Source organism: Bombina bombina, chromosome 2 (assembly GCF_027579735.1).
Source record: "Bombina bombina isolate aBomBom1 chromosome 2, aBomBom1.pri, whole genome shotgun sequence".
Lineage (NCBI taxonomy): Eukaryota > Metazoa > Chordata > Amphibia > Anura > Bombinatoridae > Bombina > Bombina bombina.
This window is the reverse complement of record NC_069500.1, coordinates 777,973,042-777,991,958: the sequence shown is the minus strand read 5'-3', so window position 1 is coordinate 777,991,958 and position 18,917 is coordinate 777,973,042. Positions and strand designations below refer to the sequence as shown.

The 18,917-nt window shown below is 39.7% G+C and overlaps 1 protein-coding gene across 1 annotated transcript in view; it reads right to left on the bottom strand.

Moving 5' to 3' along the window:
• The window catches only part of MAST3 (microtubule associated serine/threonine kinase 3), a 308,309-nt gene that overhangs the window by 138,198 nt on the left and 151,194 nt on the right, over positions 1–18,917 (bottom strand). Inside the window, exons 10-12 of the mRNA XM_053702937.1 lie at positions 18,670–18,737; positions 4,432–4,517; positions 3,496–3,704 (exon numbers count right to left, since the gene is read on the bottom strand). Coding sequence (XP_053558912.1) covers positions 3,496–3,704; positions 4,432–4,517; positions 18,670–18,737 — 363 coding nt within the window. The remainder of the gene's footprint in view (positions 1–3,495; positions 3,705–4,431; positions 4,518–18,669; positions 18,738–18,917) is intronic.

Sequence of the window (18,917 nt, the reverse complement as noted above, 5' to 3'; positions counted from 1 at the left end):
CCAGTTTGGCCATATTTCAGAGCTGCAACATCACTGGAGTGCCCAAAAGCACAAGGTGTGCAATACTCAGAGACATGGCCAAGGTAAGAAAGGCTGAAAGACGACCACCACTGAACAAGACACACAAGCTGAAACGTCAAGACTGGGCCAAGAAATATCTCAAGACTGATTTTTCTAAGGTTTTATGGACTGATGAAATGAGAGTGAGTCTTGATGGGCCAGATGGATGGGCCCGTGGCTGGATTGGTAAAGGGCAGAGCGCTCCAGTCCGACTCAGACGCCAGCAAGGTGGAGGTGGAGTACTGGTTTGGGCTGGTATCATCAAAGATGAGCTTGTGGGGCCTTTTCGGGTTGAGGATGGAGTCAAGCTCAACTCCCAGTCCTACTGCCAGTTTCTGGAAGACACCTTCTTCAAGCAGTGGTACAGGAAGAAGTCTGCATCCTTCAAGAAAAACATGATTTTCATGCAGGACAATGCTCCATCACACGCGTCCAAGTACTCCACAGCGTGGCTGGCAAGAAAGGGTATAAAAGAAGAAAATCTAATGACATGGCCTCCTTGTTCACCTGATCTGAACCCCATTGAGAACCTGTGGTCCATCATCAAATGTGAGATTTACAAGGAGGGAAAACAGTACACCTCTCTGAACAGTGTCTGGGAGGCTGTGGTTGCTGCTGCACGCAATGTTGATGGTGAACAGATCAAAACACTGACAGAATCCATGGATGGCAGGCTTTTGAGTGTCCTTGCAAAGAAAGGTGGCTATATTGGTCACTGATTTGTTTTTGTTTTGTTTTTGAATGTCAGAAATGTATATTTGTGAATGTTGAGATGTTATATTGGTTTCACTGGTAAAAATAAATAATTGAAATGGGTATATATTTGTTTTTTGTTAAGTTGCCTAATAATTATGCACAGTAATAGTCACCTGCACACACAGATACCCCCCTAAAATAGCTATAACTAAAAACAAACTAAAAACTACTTCCAAAACTATTCAGCTTTGATATTAATGAGTTTTTTGGGTTCATTGAGAACATGGTTGTTGTTCAATAATAAAATTAATCCTCAAAAATACAACTTGCCTAATAATTCTGCACTCCCTGTATATATATATATATATATATATATATATATATATATATATATATATATATATATATATATATATATATATATATATATATATACATATATATATATACATACACATATATACATATATATATATACACACACACACACACACACTGTGTATGTATATATACAAATATATATAGGAATATATATATATTTAAAAATACTTAGAATATATTCCCCTATGTGACGTACATTGGAATGTGAAATATTTACAGTAAATACACAGTTAATCTCTTTCTCTCTCTCTCTCTATCGATCTCTATGTACAGTCATATGAATACATAAACACATATATAAAAACATATACATATATACACATATAAATAAAAACACACACAGATAGATGCAGCTACCTCCACAGCTCCAGCTCCCACCTCAATCACATTAAAAAATCCATAATCCACAGTCACCAGATATCACAGAATTTGCTCAGACACCAAGGACTGTGATAAACACCTCATCACACTGTCCCAATCATTCAGAGAAAAAGTTTTCAAAACAAGGGTTATAAACAAACAAATTAACTCTGCCCTCAATACCCCACATGAACACTTGCTACAATACAGAAAAACATATCGCGTATACCACTAGTAGTCAAACATAACCCTGCTGTAGAAGGAATACGACAAATCATAAAAGACTTACAGCCACTACTCTTAGAGGATCCCACACTCAAAAAAATATTTAAAAAAAAAACCCTATCCTGGCACTCAGACAACCACCCAACCTAAAACAGAAACTGGTCCACAGAAAGCTACCCCTTGATAAAAAGAACACCCAGAATGGAACCAAGCGCTGCAACAAAGCTCTCTGCAAACTATGTCAACACATTTGTGAAAGCAGCACAGCTAATCACAAGAGTAAATGCTATAACATTAAAGGGGCGTATTCATATCTATCTGCAAATGTGGTATACATGATACATTGCACTGCATGTGAAGTGGGATGTTATATTGGAGAAAAAAGCCAAAACTGCACCTTCGGTGGAACTTACACAGACACTCAATCAAAAACCACTGTGAAACAAAATACTGTACACCCCTGTTGGTCACTATTTCACCCAACCTGATCACTCCATCTAAAACCTCAAAATCAAGATTCTCAGAGGCAACTTCAAAAACACCATGGAAAGAAAAACGTTTGAAATGAAAATGATAATGCACTTCAACTTGCTAAATTCTGAACTAAATGTGGACTCTTAACCCATTATCAAAATTTTTTGTAAATGTACTTTCATATACTGTAGTTAATTACATTGTATATTCCACACTCTATGCATAGGTACACAGGTAAGCCTATGTCCACACTTTTGTCATTATTATTATTATTCCCCCTTTTTTTTTTCTTTCTTTCCTTTCTCCTTTTTTGACTCTTATATTCCCCCTGTATACCTAATTTCACATCTTTTTACATATTGATTCTATGTTGATATATAACTTTATGTCAGTATATGCTTTGTGTATAACTATGTATTTCCCCTGTCTGTAATCCTTTACTGACACTATCTGCCTGTATCCTAAACCCCCATCATGATTTTTTTACAACACCCCCTCCACCCCCTGCATTCAGACCTCTGTAACACTTTGTCTTTTTAGCCATCCTATGTTGTAAAATATAATCTGTAAATTCCATCAAATTGGTCAGTATTGCTTTAGACTTGAAAAAGGAAGAAATTATTTCGAAAGCTTGTCATCTTATAAATGTATAGTTATCAAAATAACAAGAGTATTGCATTGAGCAGTTATACCTTTTTATTGGACTATCTAAAAATACACACATATAAATACACACACACAAATACATAAATACATATGTACACATATATAAACACATTTACATACACACAATATATATATATATATATATAAACATATATATATATACATATACACACACATTTACATACACACACACACACACACACTATATATATATATATATATACACACACACACATACAAACACACACATATATATATTTATACATATACCATATATATATATATATATATATATATATATATATATATATATATATATATATATATATATATATATATATATATATATATATATACACATATACACACACATGTACACACATAAATATACATGTATATGTATGTATCTCTATGTTAAAGCCCTTTGCTATCCCGGCTGCTTTTTCTTTCAACTTGAGCTGCGATAAAACCCTTATCGCTTGCACACAACAGTTAGTGTGCCACTCTGAACTTTTTTTAACCACTATTGTATAAAATACGTTATGTTTTATATGACTTATAAAAATAGATTAAAAAAAAACTAATACTTATAAAGATTATGTGAATTAATATACATGTAAAACATCTATTCACCTTCTACATACTCCATCACCATGCACAGATGCCGGCGAGTCTCAAATGAGCAGAACATGCTAACTACAAATGGATTCTCAGCAAATGTAAGGATGTCTCTTTCTACAAACACTTGCTGAATCTGGTTGCGCAAGATCAGGTTTTGCTTGTTTATCTTCTTCATAGCAAATCGTTGGCGGGTCTCCTTGTGCCTGACTAGGTACACAGCACTATTGGAAAAAATAGAAGGACAGACAGCCTTTATGAGCCTGTGGTAAAGATGTAAGGAGCAATATGCAGTTTCCAAAATGCTTCAGTATTTCTTAACACTCGATACATAGATATGCTTAAAGGCTTTACCTAGTAGAGGAGAGTGATAAACACCAAAAGATGCTTTGCTGTGTTATTTTCATAAACATGCACAAGAACACCTATGCACTATAACTTAGCGTACTGTTGGGAATTAGTGAGTTTATATTTGCTTTTGGGGGGAAAACCATTTAAATATTAAAATAAGAAGAAAAAAAAAAAGTGATGCGGTATAATAAAGTCATTAGTATAAAAAGTATGGAAAATAATAGTGATCGTCATGCTCCAAATGGGAGCAGATACTGAAAATGTTAAGTAAGACTGTGGTCTCTCTTAAAAGGGTTGAGTTAAAGAGCTACACCAAGAAGGAACATTCAGGCCAAAACAAACAATTCGGGTTCAATGAAGAAGAAAAAAATAAATAAAAAGAAAAAAATATATATTTTTTTTTTTAGAAAGGTGGAATGCCTGTGGATTGGTCCAGAATGATAAACTACAGGAGAATCCTTGTCTGGTAGTGGGTACCATAGCACAAGCTATTATAAGTAGGTATCGTTTTAGGTGAGTACCTCTCCCTTCTTGTATTATAAGTAGATAACATTTGCAGACACAAATAAACTCCATGCTAGAATTATCCAGCTAAATTACCCGTATGCTCCATTGCTGATCAATTTGATAGTTTCAAAGTCACTCTCGCCAGGTTTTTTTCTTGAAGGTGTACTAGAAATACAGGTCTGTTAAAGATAAAAAAGTAATCTTAAGGCTTGAATTAAAGAGGCATTAAACATTGAACTGCAAACAATCTACATAAATAATAAAATATTTTAAAAAATATTTAAAATAATTTATTGATGGCTTGCAAAACTACCTGAACATACTGCATGTTTACCTTATCTCCCTTAATTGCTGCCAATTAAGTCGAGCTGTGAGCGAGCTTGTCTACTGCCCTAAGCAATCACTTTCTAGTATGTAGATGATTTAGTCAATCTACAACATTCTGTAGGAAAAGGTACAGAATTTCATAGTCTCTTGAGAAAGCATGGGGACAAGTACAGTGGTCCCACAAAAACTTGGTATTTTACAGTAAAAACAACAAAAATAATGAGTGCATTTTGATATTTTTTTAATGATATATTCAGTTAGATTGTGTTGCAAACCTTGTTTAAATAATTCAGAATTTACACAATAAATACAATTAAAAGACGCAGCTAAATCATTTAAACATTATGCTTGAAAGATGAACAAACAAGAAGCTGCTGTAATCAATATGGATTTCCCAACTCCATATGTTCAAGACATTATGGCAAATGTCTACAATCAGCAAGCTATCCTGACAAAGCATACAGTTATACCATGTTATAATAAGATTAAAATTAAGAAGTAAAATAATTACACAGTAGAATCTGACACTTGTCATGGGGAGCATTGTGTGAATTGTCTATCACAGTTCTAATGTGCATGAAATTGCATTATCTTTAAAAAGGAAAATCAAAGTGACACATTCATTTGAATGCATCACTTCAATGTCGTCACAAAGTAAAGCGCACTGCAACATCAAAGGCAATCCACACAGGAAAGTAAAATCCAAAAAGTTTAATGCTTCATATTAAAAACAAAAACTTAAATTATGCTTACTTGATAAAAAAAAAAAATCTTCTGATGGAAAGAGTCCACAGCTGCATTCATTACTTTTAGGAAATCAGAACCTGGCCACCAGGAAAAGGCTTAAATACTCCTCCCACTTCCCTCATCCCCCAGTCATTCTGCCGAGGGACAAGGAACAGTAGAAGAAACATCAGGATGAAAAGGTGCCAGAACAACAAAAATAAAAGACGCCCCACAGAAAAAATACGGACGTGGAGCTGTGGACTCTTTCCATCTGAAGAAAAGAAAATTATCAGGTAAGCATAATTTAAGTTTTTGTTCATAAATGGAAAGAGTCCAAAGCTGCATTCATTACTTTTGGGAAAACAAAACCCAAGCTATAGAGGACACTGAATGCAAAAAGGGGAGGGTCCAAGAGGCGGCTCATTCTGAGAGCACCAGGCCTGAAAACCCCTACCCAACAAAATCCTGCTTCGCCCGAAGCTGAGAACAACTTTGAGAAAAGAAAAAAGCCCAAGGACACTGACCCGCGGATAGTCCACAGCCTCGAGACCGCAGGAATTAGACTCGACTGAGTCAACAGCCTCCAAGAGACACCGTCCCCAGCAGTCGGTCTCCAAACAACACACCCCTTACTAAAGAAAGGGAACAAACTACCATATTCTTCCACAAAGCAGGGACTCAATGCTGCTCATTTTATCAACCTCGAAAGGAGGAAAGGCTGAGTAGACGTCGCCAGGGATCAAACTTAAATCCCTAGATTTGCTACAGTGCATTAGTATGCTGAGCTAGCTTCCAGCTCGCATAAGGAACTTCCAGAAAAAACACAGAGCAAAAACTTGAGAAACCGGGTCAGGCTAACAGAGACCCAACCAGTCTCATAGAAACAAGGGGAGACAACGCCCAGACCCCAGAAATACAGATAAGGCCGGGAAGTCTGAAACAGAGAGAGGATCTGCCTCTAACACAGTGCAACCGCACTCTAGGAACAACTGAAGACGAAGGTCCCCAAGTCGCAAAAAGGCATCTCAGAATACCGAAATATTCAGAACGAAACCTTGTGCAGCAAGCTCAGATAGGTCTGACGAAACACACCTGAAGCAAAAACACTGCAGTCATTTAAAGATGACTCTGAAACTTAAATACTTGCAGGGCAAGTAGAAAGCAGCTGAAGATAGAATCCTTCAGATTGCTAAGTATCCACTAACCAGCTGATAAAACCGCAGGCTATCTAATAGCCGCCAGTCCTTTCCACAAATCTTGAATGTGGAGAAAGGAGAAACATCAAAAAGGCTTACTGTACCTCGAATGCTCCGAGAACGAAATAGAGCAACAGATCTCAGATCTTGCTCCAACACCACACCAGCCCAAGCGACAGACATGTCTGATAGACAGGGGGACAGAAAGACCCCAACCCCCCAAGGAATGGAAAGAAAGAGAGGGGACTCACCCACCCCAACAGAGCTCCGGTGCCAACCCAATCCGCTCCTCCAAAATAAGCACTCCCAAGGAGAACCCCCTAGGACCTAGAACAGAGAAAAGTGCAATAGATCCGTAGGAACACCTGTTACAACTCTCTTAGACAGTCTCTACGTAGAGAGATCAATTTCCAACATGTGGAACAGAGCCCACAGAGCAGCAGATGCTGCCCCTTACAGAAATAAGCCACCTGATCCAACCTCCTACACACAGGGCAGGACAGAGACCCTCCAGAGAGAGGAAACCCTAACTCATAAGGAAGATAAACTATCCCCTCCAAAGGGAAGGGCACAGATAAGAACACCATACATGTCCACAAGACATGAAGCCCTAGTATGATCAAAACACGGACCGAATGAAAAATCATCCAGACACCACTGTTGACCTAACAGAGAAAAAAAACTCCCCATAGAGGCGCACACTCCATCTGAAGGACAAGTCAGGCCTTAAAGTTTATGACCAGTACCCAAAGGTAGATGTGAACTCTGGCCTACCTGCTTGCAAGCCCAATGAGCTAGCGCTTATGTCGCAACATAGGGTCCCTGAAAAAAACTGGGTTGTCCCGAACCAGTCCACCAGATCATAAGTCTCCAGACATCCAAGAAGGATCTAAGACAAGAACTTTGGACCCGGGACCCAGAATCGTCCTAAAACGAATGACACCCTCAGGGAACACAAGATACCCCATCTGAAGCAAATCAGACCTCACAGGGAGAACGGGTATAGGACTCATTCGTAATTCCCAGCCCAAAGGGAAGAGAACACCCATAACAGTAGGTCAACACCCCCCCCCCCAAGCAAGGTACTAGGCCGCAACAAAATCATGCAATTTCTCTAGAGCCCAAAGGCCCAAATTAAAACGAGAACAGAGTCGCCCGAAAGAGAGTAGAAAGAAAGGCTAGTCTCCATAATCCTGTCAGATTAACGTTCCAGAGGACCACACCCAAGGGAGAAGAATAAAAAGCATCCCGAAGCCGCCAGAAAAACCAAAGTCCAGAAAGTTTCGACCCAATGAAGAGATACTCTAAAAAAGAACAAGTCCTAAAAGGAAACTTCCAAAGAGACCACGAAATGCAAAACCGTAAGAACAGCGGTATGAAGGACCTAAATCCTCCAAGCCTCCAACCCACAACGGGAAGTAACACTCTACTTCCCGAAAAATTCGGAAACGACTGAGCATGTCGACGCGGATCTCAACCGAGTCCTAGCCCACTAGGTTGAAAGGCGAATGAGGACTGAACAAATCCCCCATGCCCCTAAGCAACCAATGACCCTCAAGTTCTCTCAGGATGCTAGTTGAAGCTTGTAAAATAAAACAAGACAACCACACAAATCACATTGTGATCACTAGGCACCCTCACCAGACCAACCGAACATAAAATGGTGCCACGTGTCTGAACTAGGCCTCAAGGACAGAAGGATTTTTACCCAGTCAGGATCAGCCTGAAACCAAGGGCCCCAGCACTGTCAAGGCCACATAGAGTCTCCCCCGATGATGGAGGGATAAGAAGTGTCAGATAGACTTTTGTAAACACTGCAACCACAAAATCGCGAGTATCAATTCCAGAGGAAAGTTCACGAAGGAAACATCACACCACAACATGAGCTTTAGATCACCAGATGAAAATAAAAGATAAGGCAACCCATAGGTTATCGCTCAGGAAGAACGGACAGACCTGCAGGACCAGCCCAACAGGGGTCTGAGACTTCCAAGCTCATAACTGGAAAAGGATACACAAATAACAATAAGACTATAAAAAGATTACTTCATCCACTTATGTCTATGTATGCAAGCCAGTCGAAGATTAAGACTGAGAATCCCAAGACTTATTAAGAGTGGGATCCTCCAGCAATGCTAAAAATGTGCCTTAGTAGGACACAAAGGCGCGCCAGTCTATAATGAAAGGTGCAACATACCTCCGCTGGGACAAAAGGAAACACCGGGCCCGAAGGTTGACCCCCTGAGGCCTCAGGGGTAATTGCTCCCCCGGAAGGCTGAACTGGACCAGGTTAACGAAACACAGACAATATAGTAAGCACACTCCTGGGAGGTGCAGATGTGCCGGCGCCAAAGATATTTCCATGCTGAACCGTGTTGTAACCTCCGGTGGGAACAGGCCACACTCCCTAGAAAGGATAAGTAGCATTTGGGTTACCTGCATGCATAGTAAGAGTTGATGGTAGGGAACTCGTCTTGTGAGAAATGGAATCCCCAGAGACGGATGGATCAGTGGGCACCCGATTCCCCGATCCCGAGGAACAGAGCACTCTAAAACAGCATTTGGAACATAACTGATGGGCATGTATCACCCGGGCCAATTCGTATTCTTCGCAAGAAGAGTCTGAATCAGACATCCATCTCCAAGAATCCTCCATAACTGGGACACTGCTGCCTCCAGACAACGAGACACTAGCGGACCAGTATTTCTCAGTCACCGCACAATCAGGAAAACGGAAATTAAGTCACGAGGTAAACCGCGCAGTCCATGCAAAAGCACGCCCGACCTAAAAGACTGCGTCACAAGACATAGGCCGTTATGTTCCAAAATAGCCGTGAGCCGAAGCAACACTACACAGCAGCAGACAGAATCACGTAACAAACATGATTATATTATACATTCAGACCAAGTTGGATTTGTCCCGGGTCGTGAGGCGAAAGATAATATGGTAAGAGCATTACACCTTATCCATTATATCACCAAAAAAAATATCCCTTCCCTGTTCTTATCAACCGATGCCGAAAAGGCTTTCGACCGCATAGCCTGGGACTTCCTAAAAGCCACTCTATCGCAGATGTGTCTAGGCCCCCAAGTAATATCTCGCATTTTCTCACTCTACTCTCAGCCGAGTGCACGCATCCTGATAAATGGATCCTTATCTGACCCCTTTACTATAACAAATGGGACGCGTCAGGGATGCCCCCTTTCACCTCTCTTGTTTACCTGTGTGATAGAGACGTTAGCAACTAGTATTAGGAATAACCCACAAATCCATGGTATTAACATTGGCACACAACAATACAAAGTCTCTCTTTTCGCAGACGATATGCTTTTCTCCATCACAGCTCCCGAAGAGTCAATCCCACAATTAAATCAGGAACTTGAGATTTTTCACACACTTTCAAATTTCACCATTAACACGTCCAAATCTGAAATTCTAAATATAAACGTGAACAAACATGACATGCAGAACATAAAGCGATTCACATCATTTTCATGGTGTTAGCCCTCACTTAAATATCTAGGGGTCAAACTTGCGCCAACCTATGACGACATGTTCACTATGAACTACATCCCTCTTAAACGGACAATTATAAATGACCTCTCCTCATGGAGATCTAAACAGATATCTTGGTTGGGACGTATAGAAGTTATCAAAATGAATATTTTCCCAAGAATACTCTAATAGCTACAAACACTACCCATCCCATTGCCCAAAACTTACTTACCTTCTATACAAAAAGCATTTAATGACTACATTTGGAACAGAAAGCCACCTAGAATAAATCAAAACATAATGTACTCACCCAGATCTCAGGGGGGAATGGGAGTTCCAAATCTTGAATTGTATAGACAGGCAATAGTTTTACAGAGGGTTGTGGACTGGAACATTCACTACCAGCACAAGCGCTGGGTCCCCTTAAAACATCTAATACACCAAAAACCTCACCTAGGTAGACTGTGTTGGGATATTTCCAACAAGCTCCATCTAAAAACAGATAGTAACCCGATAACGAGTGAGACATTCCGGACATGGGACAAAGTCATTAACACATCTTTATTTATCTCTTCCAAACCATCTCCATTGACGTCCCTCCTGGAGAATGGGGAATTCATATTGCGCCCGTCTGCTACCACGATAGATCCAGTAAACCAGGCTACAGACATAGCAGTACGGATCATGATCGCAAATGAATCAATTCGCACACAATCAGATCTGATTGCAGATGGTCACAAATGTTTCTCCAATTGGTTCACATACCAACGAGCTAGAAACTACATACTTAAACACAAAGACAGCAATAACTTGACAAGACCGTTGACAAACTTTGAATCCTTATGCGTACAAACACCACCACTTAGACACACATTATCCATGATTTATAAACTATTGTCCCAGAAACCTCTGGGGTATATAACCCCATTTCTAGAAAAATGGGAAGCAGATCTAGGTATTATCATACCACCCCAAACGAGTAATTCCATTCTACAAGCCACTAGAAAATCCTCTATTTCATCCTCTATCCTAGAACTCAATTTCAAACTACTACACAGGTGGTATTTTACCCCAAAGAAACTACACATTATTATTTCGCTCCCACCCAAACACGTGTTGGAGATGCGGACACGTGAATAGTAATGATGAACATATGTGGTGGTGGTGTAACGACATTCAACATTTCTGGCGACAGGTAGTTAAGGAAATAGAAACTATTCTGGAGATTGTGCTCCCCCTAGACCCCATGATATGGCTTCTAAATAAACCCCCAAATATTAAACATAAACCTTATTTACGATTATTTATGGTAATGACAAATGGAGCAAAACAACTAACAGCCAAAAACTGGAAAAGTAATAAAAGCCCTTCACTGGGTATGTGGGTTGAAAAAGTTACAGACCTTTTAGAACTTGAAGAATATTATTACCTCAAAAATGCAAAAATGGAAACTTATGCAGAAATGTCTCAAACCTGGGAAACTTACATACACACAAAGTAATCCTATATAGACATCTCCAATTGGTTGCAGGCGGGACAGGACTCGTCCACCAATACCCCTCTTTTTCTTTCCCTTGAAATTCCCTTCCCCCATTTTTTCATTTAAACTCATTTTATAAATTCTTATGAACATAAGTTTTTGTTCGCTTATTCACAAATTCAAGAAAATTTATGACAACTGTTGAACATGTAAATTGGAGGAGCTGCGTCTCCCACTTCTTGTATGTTACTTCTTTATTTTCAATAAAGTTGTTTGAAAAAAAAACAAAAAAAAACAAACATGATTATAAACCCCCCTGTTCAATATTAACCCTTGATTCCTAGATACAAAAAGGAGCCTCACTGAGACCCTATGTGAAAGTTATCCCCGGAAGATTGTAGCCCCTCTCGGAAAAACAGTTGTAATTACAATACATGCATGATGAAAGTAAAATGAAAAGATCATACCGGAATCTACGCCGTGGAACAGGAACACGGCCCTTCAAGTGTGACAGATAGTAGCGTTGCCTCTGCCATGGACTTGAGAGAAAAAAATCAGGCATTGAAACTCGTCAATGCTGATTGCTTGTGGAACTGTTAATATGAGTCGGGATGGATTCACAGAAAGACTCTGCCTGCATCTCCAGACTCTAACTTTCACCCATTCTCTCACTGAGAGGCTGACAGGACTACTTAAAACTTCAGTCCCATGCCGAAGAATACTACCCTCCATATCGAAAACTTCCTCCTGGGACGAAAGGCAAAGAATGCCTGTGGGATGAGGGGAGGAGTATTTAAGCCTTTGGCTGGGGTGTCTTTGCCTCCTCCTGGTGGCCAGGTACTGAATTCCCAAAAGTAATGAATGCAGCTGTGGACTCTTTCCATTTATGAAGAAAAATATACGATCACCACACCGAACAGGTTGTGAAGAGAGTCACACTCAGACGCGTTTCGTGCGAATGCGCACCGGGTCACTGCATACCAGTTGACCTGTCTACACCTTCATTTATTTCAAACGTTTAAAGGTAATTAACCACATCCTTTTATTCAACCTTTTGGATACTCATAGCTATTCACATAAGTATAAAGTACTAACTTATTAAACTTTTTATATTTATTAATGTAATCAGCGCTTAGCGGCATATTCAATATGGAATATTTAGTTTGCAATATGAGAGATACCAACGGATGTCTTAATTTATCTCAATTTTAAGAGAAACAAACACTTTCACATCTTCCCTACAAAAATTAACTTGTAAATACCGCAATATACTAGATCTTCAATGTGGATTATTTATTGTGTTTATTTAATCCAGTATGTGTTATTATGTCATTACCTATTTGGAGTTAAATCCTCCTATCTGTTTAGCAGATTTCATTCAGTTTATGCTTATTAAAGGGACATGAAACCCATTATTTTTTCTTTCATGATATAGAAAGAGCATGCGATTTTAAACAACTTTCTAATTTACTTTTATTATCTAATTTGTTTTATTCTCTTGATATTCTTTGCTGAAAAGCATATCTAGATAGGCCCAGTAGCTGCTTATTGGTTGCTGCACTTAGAAGTCTCATGTGATTGGCTCACCCATGTGCATTGCTTTCTCTTCAACTAAGGATATCTAAAAAATGAAGCAAAATAAATAATAGAAGTAAATTGGATTGTTGTTTAAATTTGTATTCTCTTTCTGAATCATGGGGAAAAAAAATTGGGTTTAGTGTCCCTTTAAGAGATTTGTGATACTGTGTAGCAAATAGTATCTATGTATTCTCAAGCTAAATAATATGAAGAATTGATATATCTTTACAAGTTCAGACATACATATAATACTACTGCACTAGTTCATTTTTATTGTGAGGAACACTACTGCTGCAGCTTATATAATTAGTTTTAACAAGAATTATTACAGAAAGTGTAAAATATTTTTTGTAGTAATCATGTTAAAGTGTTTGGATACCCAACATTTTTCTTTCATTATTCAGATAGAAAATACAGTGTTAAAAAAGGTTTCCAATTTTAGTCTACTATCAAATTTACTTTGTTTTCGTGTTATTCTTTGTTGAAGAGATACCTAGGTAGGTAACATGCACATGCATGAAGCATCTAATGCTCTTGCTAATGTATAACTGTTGCAAACCACTGCCATATAGGGCTGCAGACAGGTGCACACTCCTGAGCTTACATTCCTGCTTTTCAGCAAAGTATAACAAGAAAATGAAGAAACTTTGATAATAGAAGTAAATTGGAAAGTTGTTTAAAAACAGAATTTATGTTTACCTGATAAATTTCTTTCTCCAACGGTGTGTCCGGTCCACGGCGTCATCCTTACTTGTGGGATATTCTCCTCCCCAACAGGAAATGGCAAAGAGCCCAGCAAAGCTGGTCACATGATCCCTCCTAGGCTCCGCCCACCCCAGTCATTCGACCGACGTTAAGGAGGAATAATAGCATAGGAGAAACCATATGGTACCGTGGTGACTGTAGTTAAAGAAAATAAATTATCAGACCTGATTAAAAAACCAGGGCGGGCCGTGGACCGGACACACCGTTGGAGAAAGAAATTTATCAGGTAAACATAAATTCTGTTTTCTCCAACATAGGTGTGTCCGGTCCACGGCGTCATCCTTACTTGTGGGAACCAATACCAAAGCTTTAGGACACGGATGAAGGGAGGGAGCAAATCAGGTCACCTAAATGGAAGGCACCACGGCTTGCAAAACCTTTCTCCCAAAAATAGCCTCAGAAGAAGCAAAAGTATCAAACTTGTAAAATTTGGTAAAAGTGTGCAGTGAAGACCAAGTCGCTGCCCTACATATCTGATCAACAGAAGCCTCGTTCTTGAAGGCCCATGTGGAAGCCACAGCCCTAGTGGATCAGAATGTCGTCCAGGTAAGGTACAACTGCAATGCCCCTTGGTCTTAGCACAGCTAGAAGGGACCCTAGTACCTTTGTGAAAATCCTTGGAGCAGTGGCTAATCCGAAAGGAAGCGCCACGAACTGGTAATGTTTGTCCAGGAATGCAAACCTTAGGAACCGATGATGTTCCTTGTGGATAGGAATATGTAGATACGCATCCTTTAAATCCACCGTGGTCATGAATTGACCTTCCTGGATGGAAGGAAGGATAGTTCGAATGGTTTCCATCTTGAAAGATGGGACCTTGAGAAATTTGTTTAAGATCTTGAGATCTAGGATTGGTCTGAACGTTCCCTCTTTTTTGGGAACTATGAACAGATTGGAGTAGAACCCCATCCCTTGTTCTCTCAATGGAACAGGATGAATCACTCCCATTTTTAACAGGTCTTCTACACAATGTAAGAACGCCTGTCTTTTTATGTGGTCTGAAGACAACTGAGACCTGTGGAACCTTCCCCTTGGGGGAAGTCCCTTGAATTCCAGAAGATAACCCTGGGAGACTATTTCTAGCGCCCAAGGATCCAGAACATCTCTTGCCCAAGCCTGAGCGAAGAGAGAGAGTCTGCCCCCCACCAGATCCGGTCCCGGATCGGGGGCCGATATTTCATGCTGTCTTGGTAGCAGTGGCAGGTTTCTTTGCCTGCTTTCCCTTGTTCCAGCCTTGCATTGGTCTCCAAGCTGGCTTGGCCTGAGAAGTATTACCCTCTTGCTTAGAGGACGTAGCACCTTGGGCTGGTCCGTTTTTACGAAAGGGACGAAAATTAGGTCTATTTTTTGCCTTGAAAGGCCGATCCTGAGGAAGGGCATGGCCCTTACCCCCAGTGATATCAGAGATAATCTCTTTCAAGTCAGGACCAAACAGCGTTTTCCCCTTGAAAGGAATGTTTAGTAGCTTGTTCTTGGAAGACGCATCAGCCGACCAAGATTTCAACCAAAGCGCTCTGCGCGCCACAATAGCAAACCCAGAATTCTTAGCCGCTAACTTAGCCAATTGCAAAGAGGCGTCTAGAGTGAAAGAATTAGCCAATTTGAGAGCATTGACTCTGTCCATAATCTCCTCATAAGGAGGAGAGTCACTATCGAGCACCTTAATCAGTTCATCAAACCAGAAATATGCGGCTGTAGTGACAGGGACAATGCATGAAATGGGTTGTAGAAGGTAACCCTGCTGAACAAACATCTTTTTAAGCAAACCTTCTAATTTTTTATCCATAGGATCTTTGAAAGCACAACTATCCTCTATGGGAATAGTGGTGCGTTTGTTTAAAGTAGAAACCGCTCCCTCGACCTTGGGGACTGACTGCCATAAGTCCTTTCTGGGGTCGACCATAGGAAACAATTTTTTAAATATGGGGGGAGGGACGAAAGGAATACCGGGCCTTTCCCATTCTTTATTAACAATGTCCGCCACCCGCTTGGGTATAGGAAAAGCTTCTGGGAGCCCCGGCACCTCTAGGAACTTGTCCATTTTACATAGTTTCTCTGGGATGACCAAATTTTCACAATCATCCAGAGTGGATAATACCTCCTTAAGCAAAATGCGGAGATGTTCCAATTTAAATTTAAAAGTAATCACATCAGATTCAGCCTGCTGAGAAATGTTCCCTAAATCAGTAATTTCTCCCTCAGACAAAACCTCCCTGGCTCCCTCAGATTGGGTTAGGGGCCCTTCAGAGATATTAATATCAGCGTCGTCATGCTCTTCAGTAACTAAAACAGAGCATCCACGCTTACGCTGACAAGGGTTCATTTTGGCTAAAATGTTTTTGACAGAATTATCCATTACAGCCGTTAATTGTTGCATAGTAAGGAGTATTGGCGCGCTAGATGTACTAGGGGCCTCCTGAGTGGGCAAGACTCGTGTAGACGAAGGAGGGAATGATGCAGTACCATGCTTACTCCCCTCACTTGAGGAATCATTTTGGGCATCATTGTCATTATCACATAAATCACATTTATTTAAATGAATAGGAATTCTGGCTTCCCCACATTCAGAACACAGTCTATCTGGTAGTTCAGACATGTTAAACAGGCATAAACTTGATAAGAAAGTACAAAAAACGTTTTGAAATAAAACCGTTACTGTCACTTTAAATTTTAAACTGAACACACTTTATTACTGCAATTGCGAAAAAACATGAAGGAATTGTTCAAAATTCACCAAACTTTCACCACAGTGTCTTAAAGCCTTGAAAATATTGCACACCAATTTTGGAAGCTTTAACCCTTAAAATAACGGAACCGGAGCCGTTTTAAGCTTTAACCCCTTTACAGTCCCTGGTATCTGCTTTGCTGAGACCCAACCAAACCCAAGGGGAATACGATACCAAATGATGCCTTCAGAAGTCTTTTATCAGTATCAGAGCTCCTCTCACATGCGACTGCATGCCATGCCTCTCAAAAACAAGTGCGCAACACCGGCGCGAAAATGAGACTCTGCCTATGCTTTGGGAAAGCCCCTAAAGAATAAGGTGTCTAAAACAGTGCCTGCCGATATAATTATATCAAAATACCCAGAATAAATGATTCCTCAAGGCTAAATAAGTGTTAATATCAATCGATTTAGCCCAAAAAATGTCTACAGTCTAAATAAGCCCTTGTGAAGCCCTTATTTACAATCGTAATAAACATGGCTTACCGGATCCCATAGGGAAAATGACAGCTTCCAGCATTACATCGTCTTGTTAGAATGTGTCATACCTCAAGCAGCAAAGGACTGCAAACTGTTCCCCCAACTGAAGTTAATGCTCTCAACAGTCCTGTGTGGAACAGCCATGGATTTTAGTTACGGTTGCTAAAATCATTTTCCTCATACAAACAGAATTCTTCATCTCTTTTCTGTTTCTGAGTAAATAGTACGTACCAGCACTATTTGAAAATAACAAACTCTTGATTGAATAATGAAAAACTACAGTTAAACACTAAAAAACTCTAAGCCATCTCCGTGGAGATGTTGCCTGTACAACGGCAAAGAGAATGACTGGGGTGGGCGGAGCCTAGGAGGGATCATGTGACCAGCTTTGCTGGGCTCTTTGCCATTTCCTGTTGGGGAGGAGAATATCCCACAAGTAAGGATGACGCCGTGGACCGGACACACCTATGTTGGAGAAAATGTATGTTCTACAACATATGTTCTAGAAAAAAATAGGGTTTTATGTTCCTTTAAGGGAGAAGAATTTGTTTATCCAAGATTAGGACATGCATATAAAATCAATGGGTATTTTACCTGTAATACCACGTGTTTTATTTGATTAATAGTCCATGTGGTATGATTTATATGGGCAAGGCCTCACAGAGGGTATGATAGAAAATCATACAACATTAGTCTACTATTAGGAGGGGGGATTTTACTACCCAAGTAGCTCATCATTTTTATCTAAAGGACACCTTATCACACAATTGAGATTTCAGGTATAGACCATGTTCCAGCTCCTAGATGAGGAGGCAATAGGAATCTCCTTTTAAAGAAATGGAAGGTCTTCAGGACAAATATTTTGCATACAAAGAGAGAAGCGTTCTACCAGGAAGGAACAGCTAAGTTACCACTTAGGAGCAGCCTCTTTTAGCCCAGTTGTGCTTTTCACAAAGGAAAACTTTCCTAAAGTATATCAGTCTGATCCAGCCAAGTAAGGTCAGTCCAGCCGCGAAATACCAGGCAAGTCTCCTTTGAACAAGGAACATGACAACCCCAGACGATCGTTTCGGGCTTCTGTGGGCCTTCAGGACATATAAACATGAAGCTCTGTTTCCCAAAGGAATGAACAGGGAAAATGATTGGAACCGGTTTTATTTTATATTTCCTTTAATAAGGATTGTCTCTGTATGTAATATGTACTTCTATGTATTGTGTAGTAGTGATTATTTTTGCTCTATACATTGTATTATGATCTTTGTAATTTTAGGAAATGTTTAATGTGGTGTTTTGAAATTTCCAACAGGGGTCCCTTTAAGGTGGTAGAAAAATGTATCTAATGATTATCAAGAGAAACACACTATAGGGATTTGTGTAGATCAATCATTTGATAAGTTTTTATAAAGGATTGTGCTCAACCCTTAAAAGTCTAAAACAAAAGCAGATGAATAGCTACGGACAGCTGAGCAGCTGGGCAAGATTAAAACAACGTATATGATGCGTATTTAGCTTCCTGAAACATCTAAAATGTACTAACTATGCCTAATGCTCTGCTTACCTCATGGAAATCCTCAGGTTCCAGCTGAAGGGTGGTATCAGCATCATAGTGATCTAACTGGTCTATTTCTGGAGAGAGAAAAAAAGACAAAAAAAGTTAATAGTTAATTGCTGTGAACACAAGTTGTGTTTTCATACAGACAACAAGGCTATATTGCCATTGAAAAAGTCACAGTTCTGTGCTTCCAAAATACAGAATTAAACAAAAATTAATTTTTTTTTTTTTTTTTTTTTTAAAGGGACACAAAG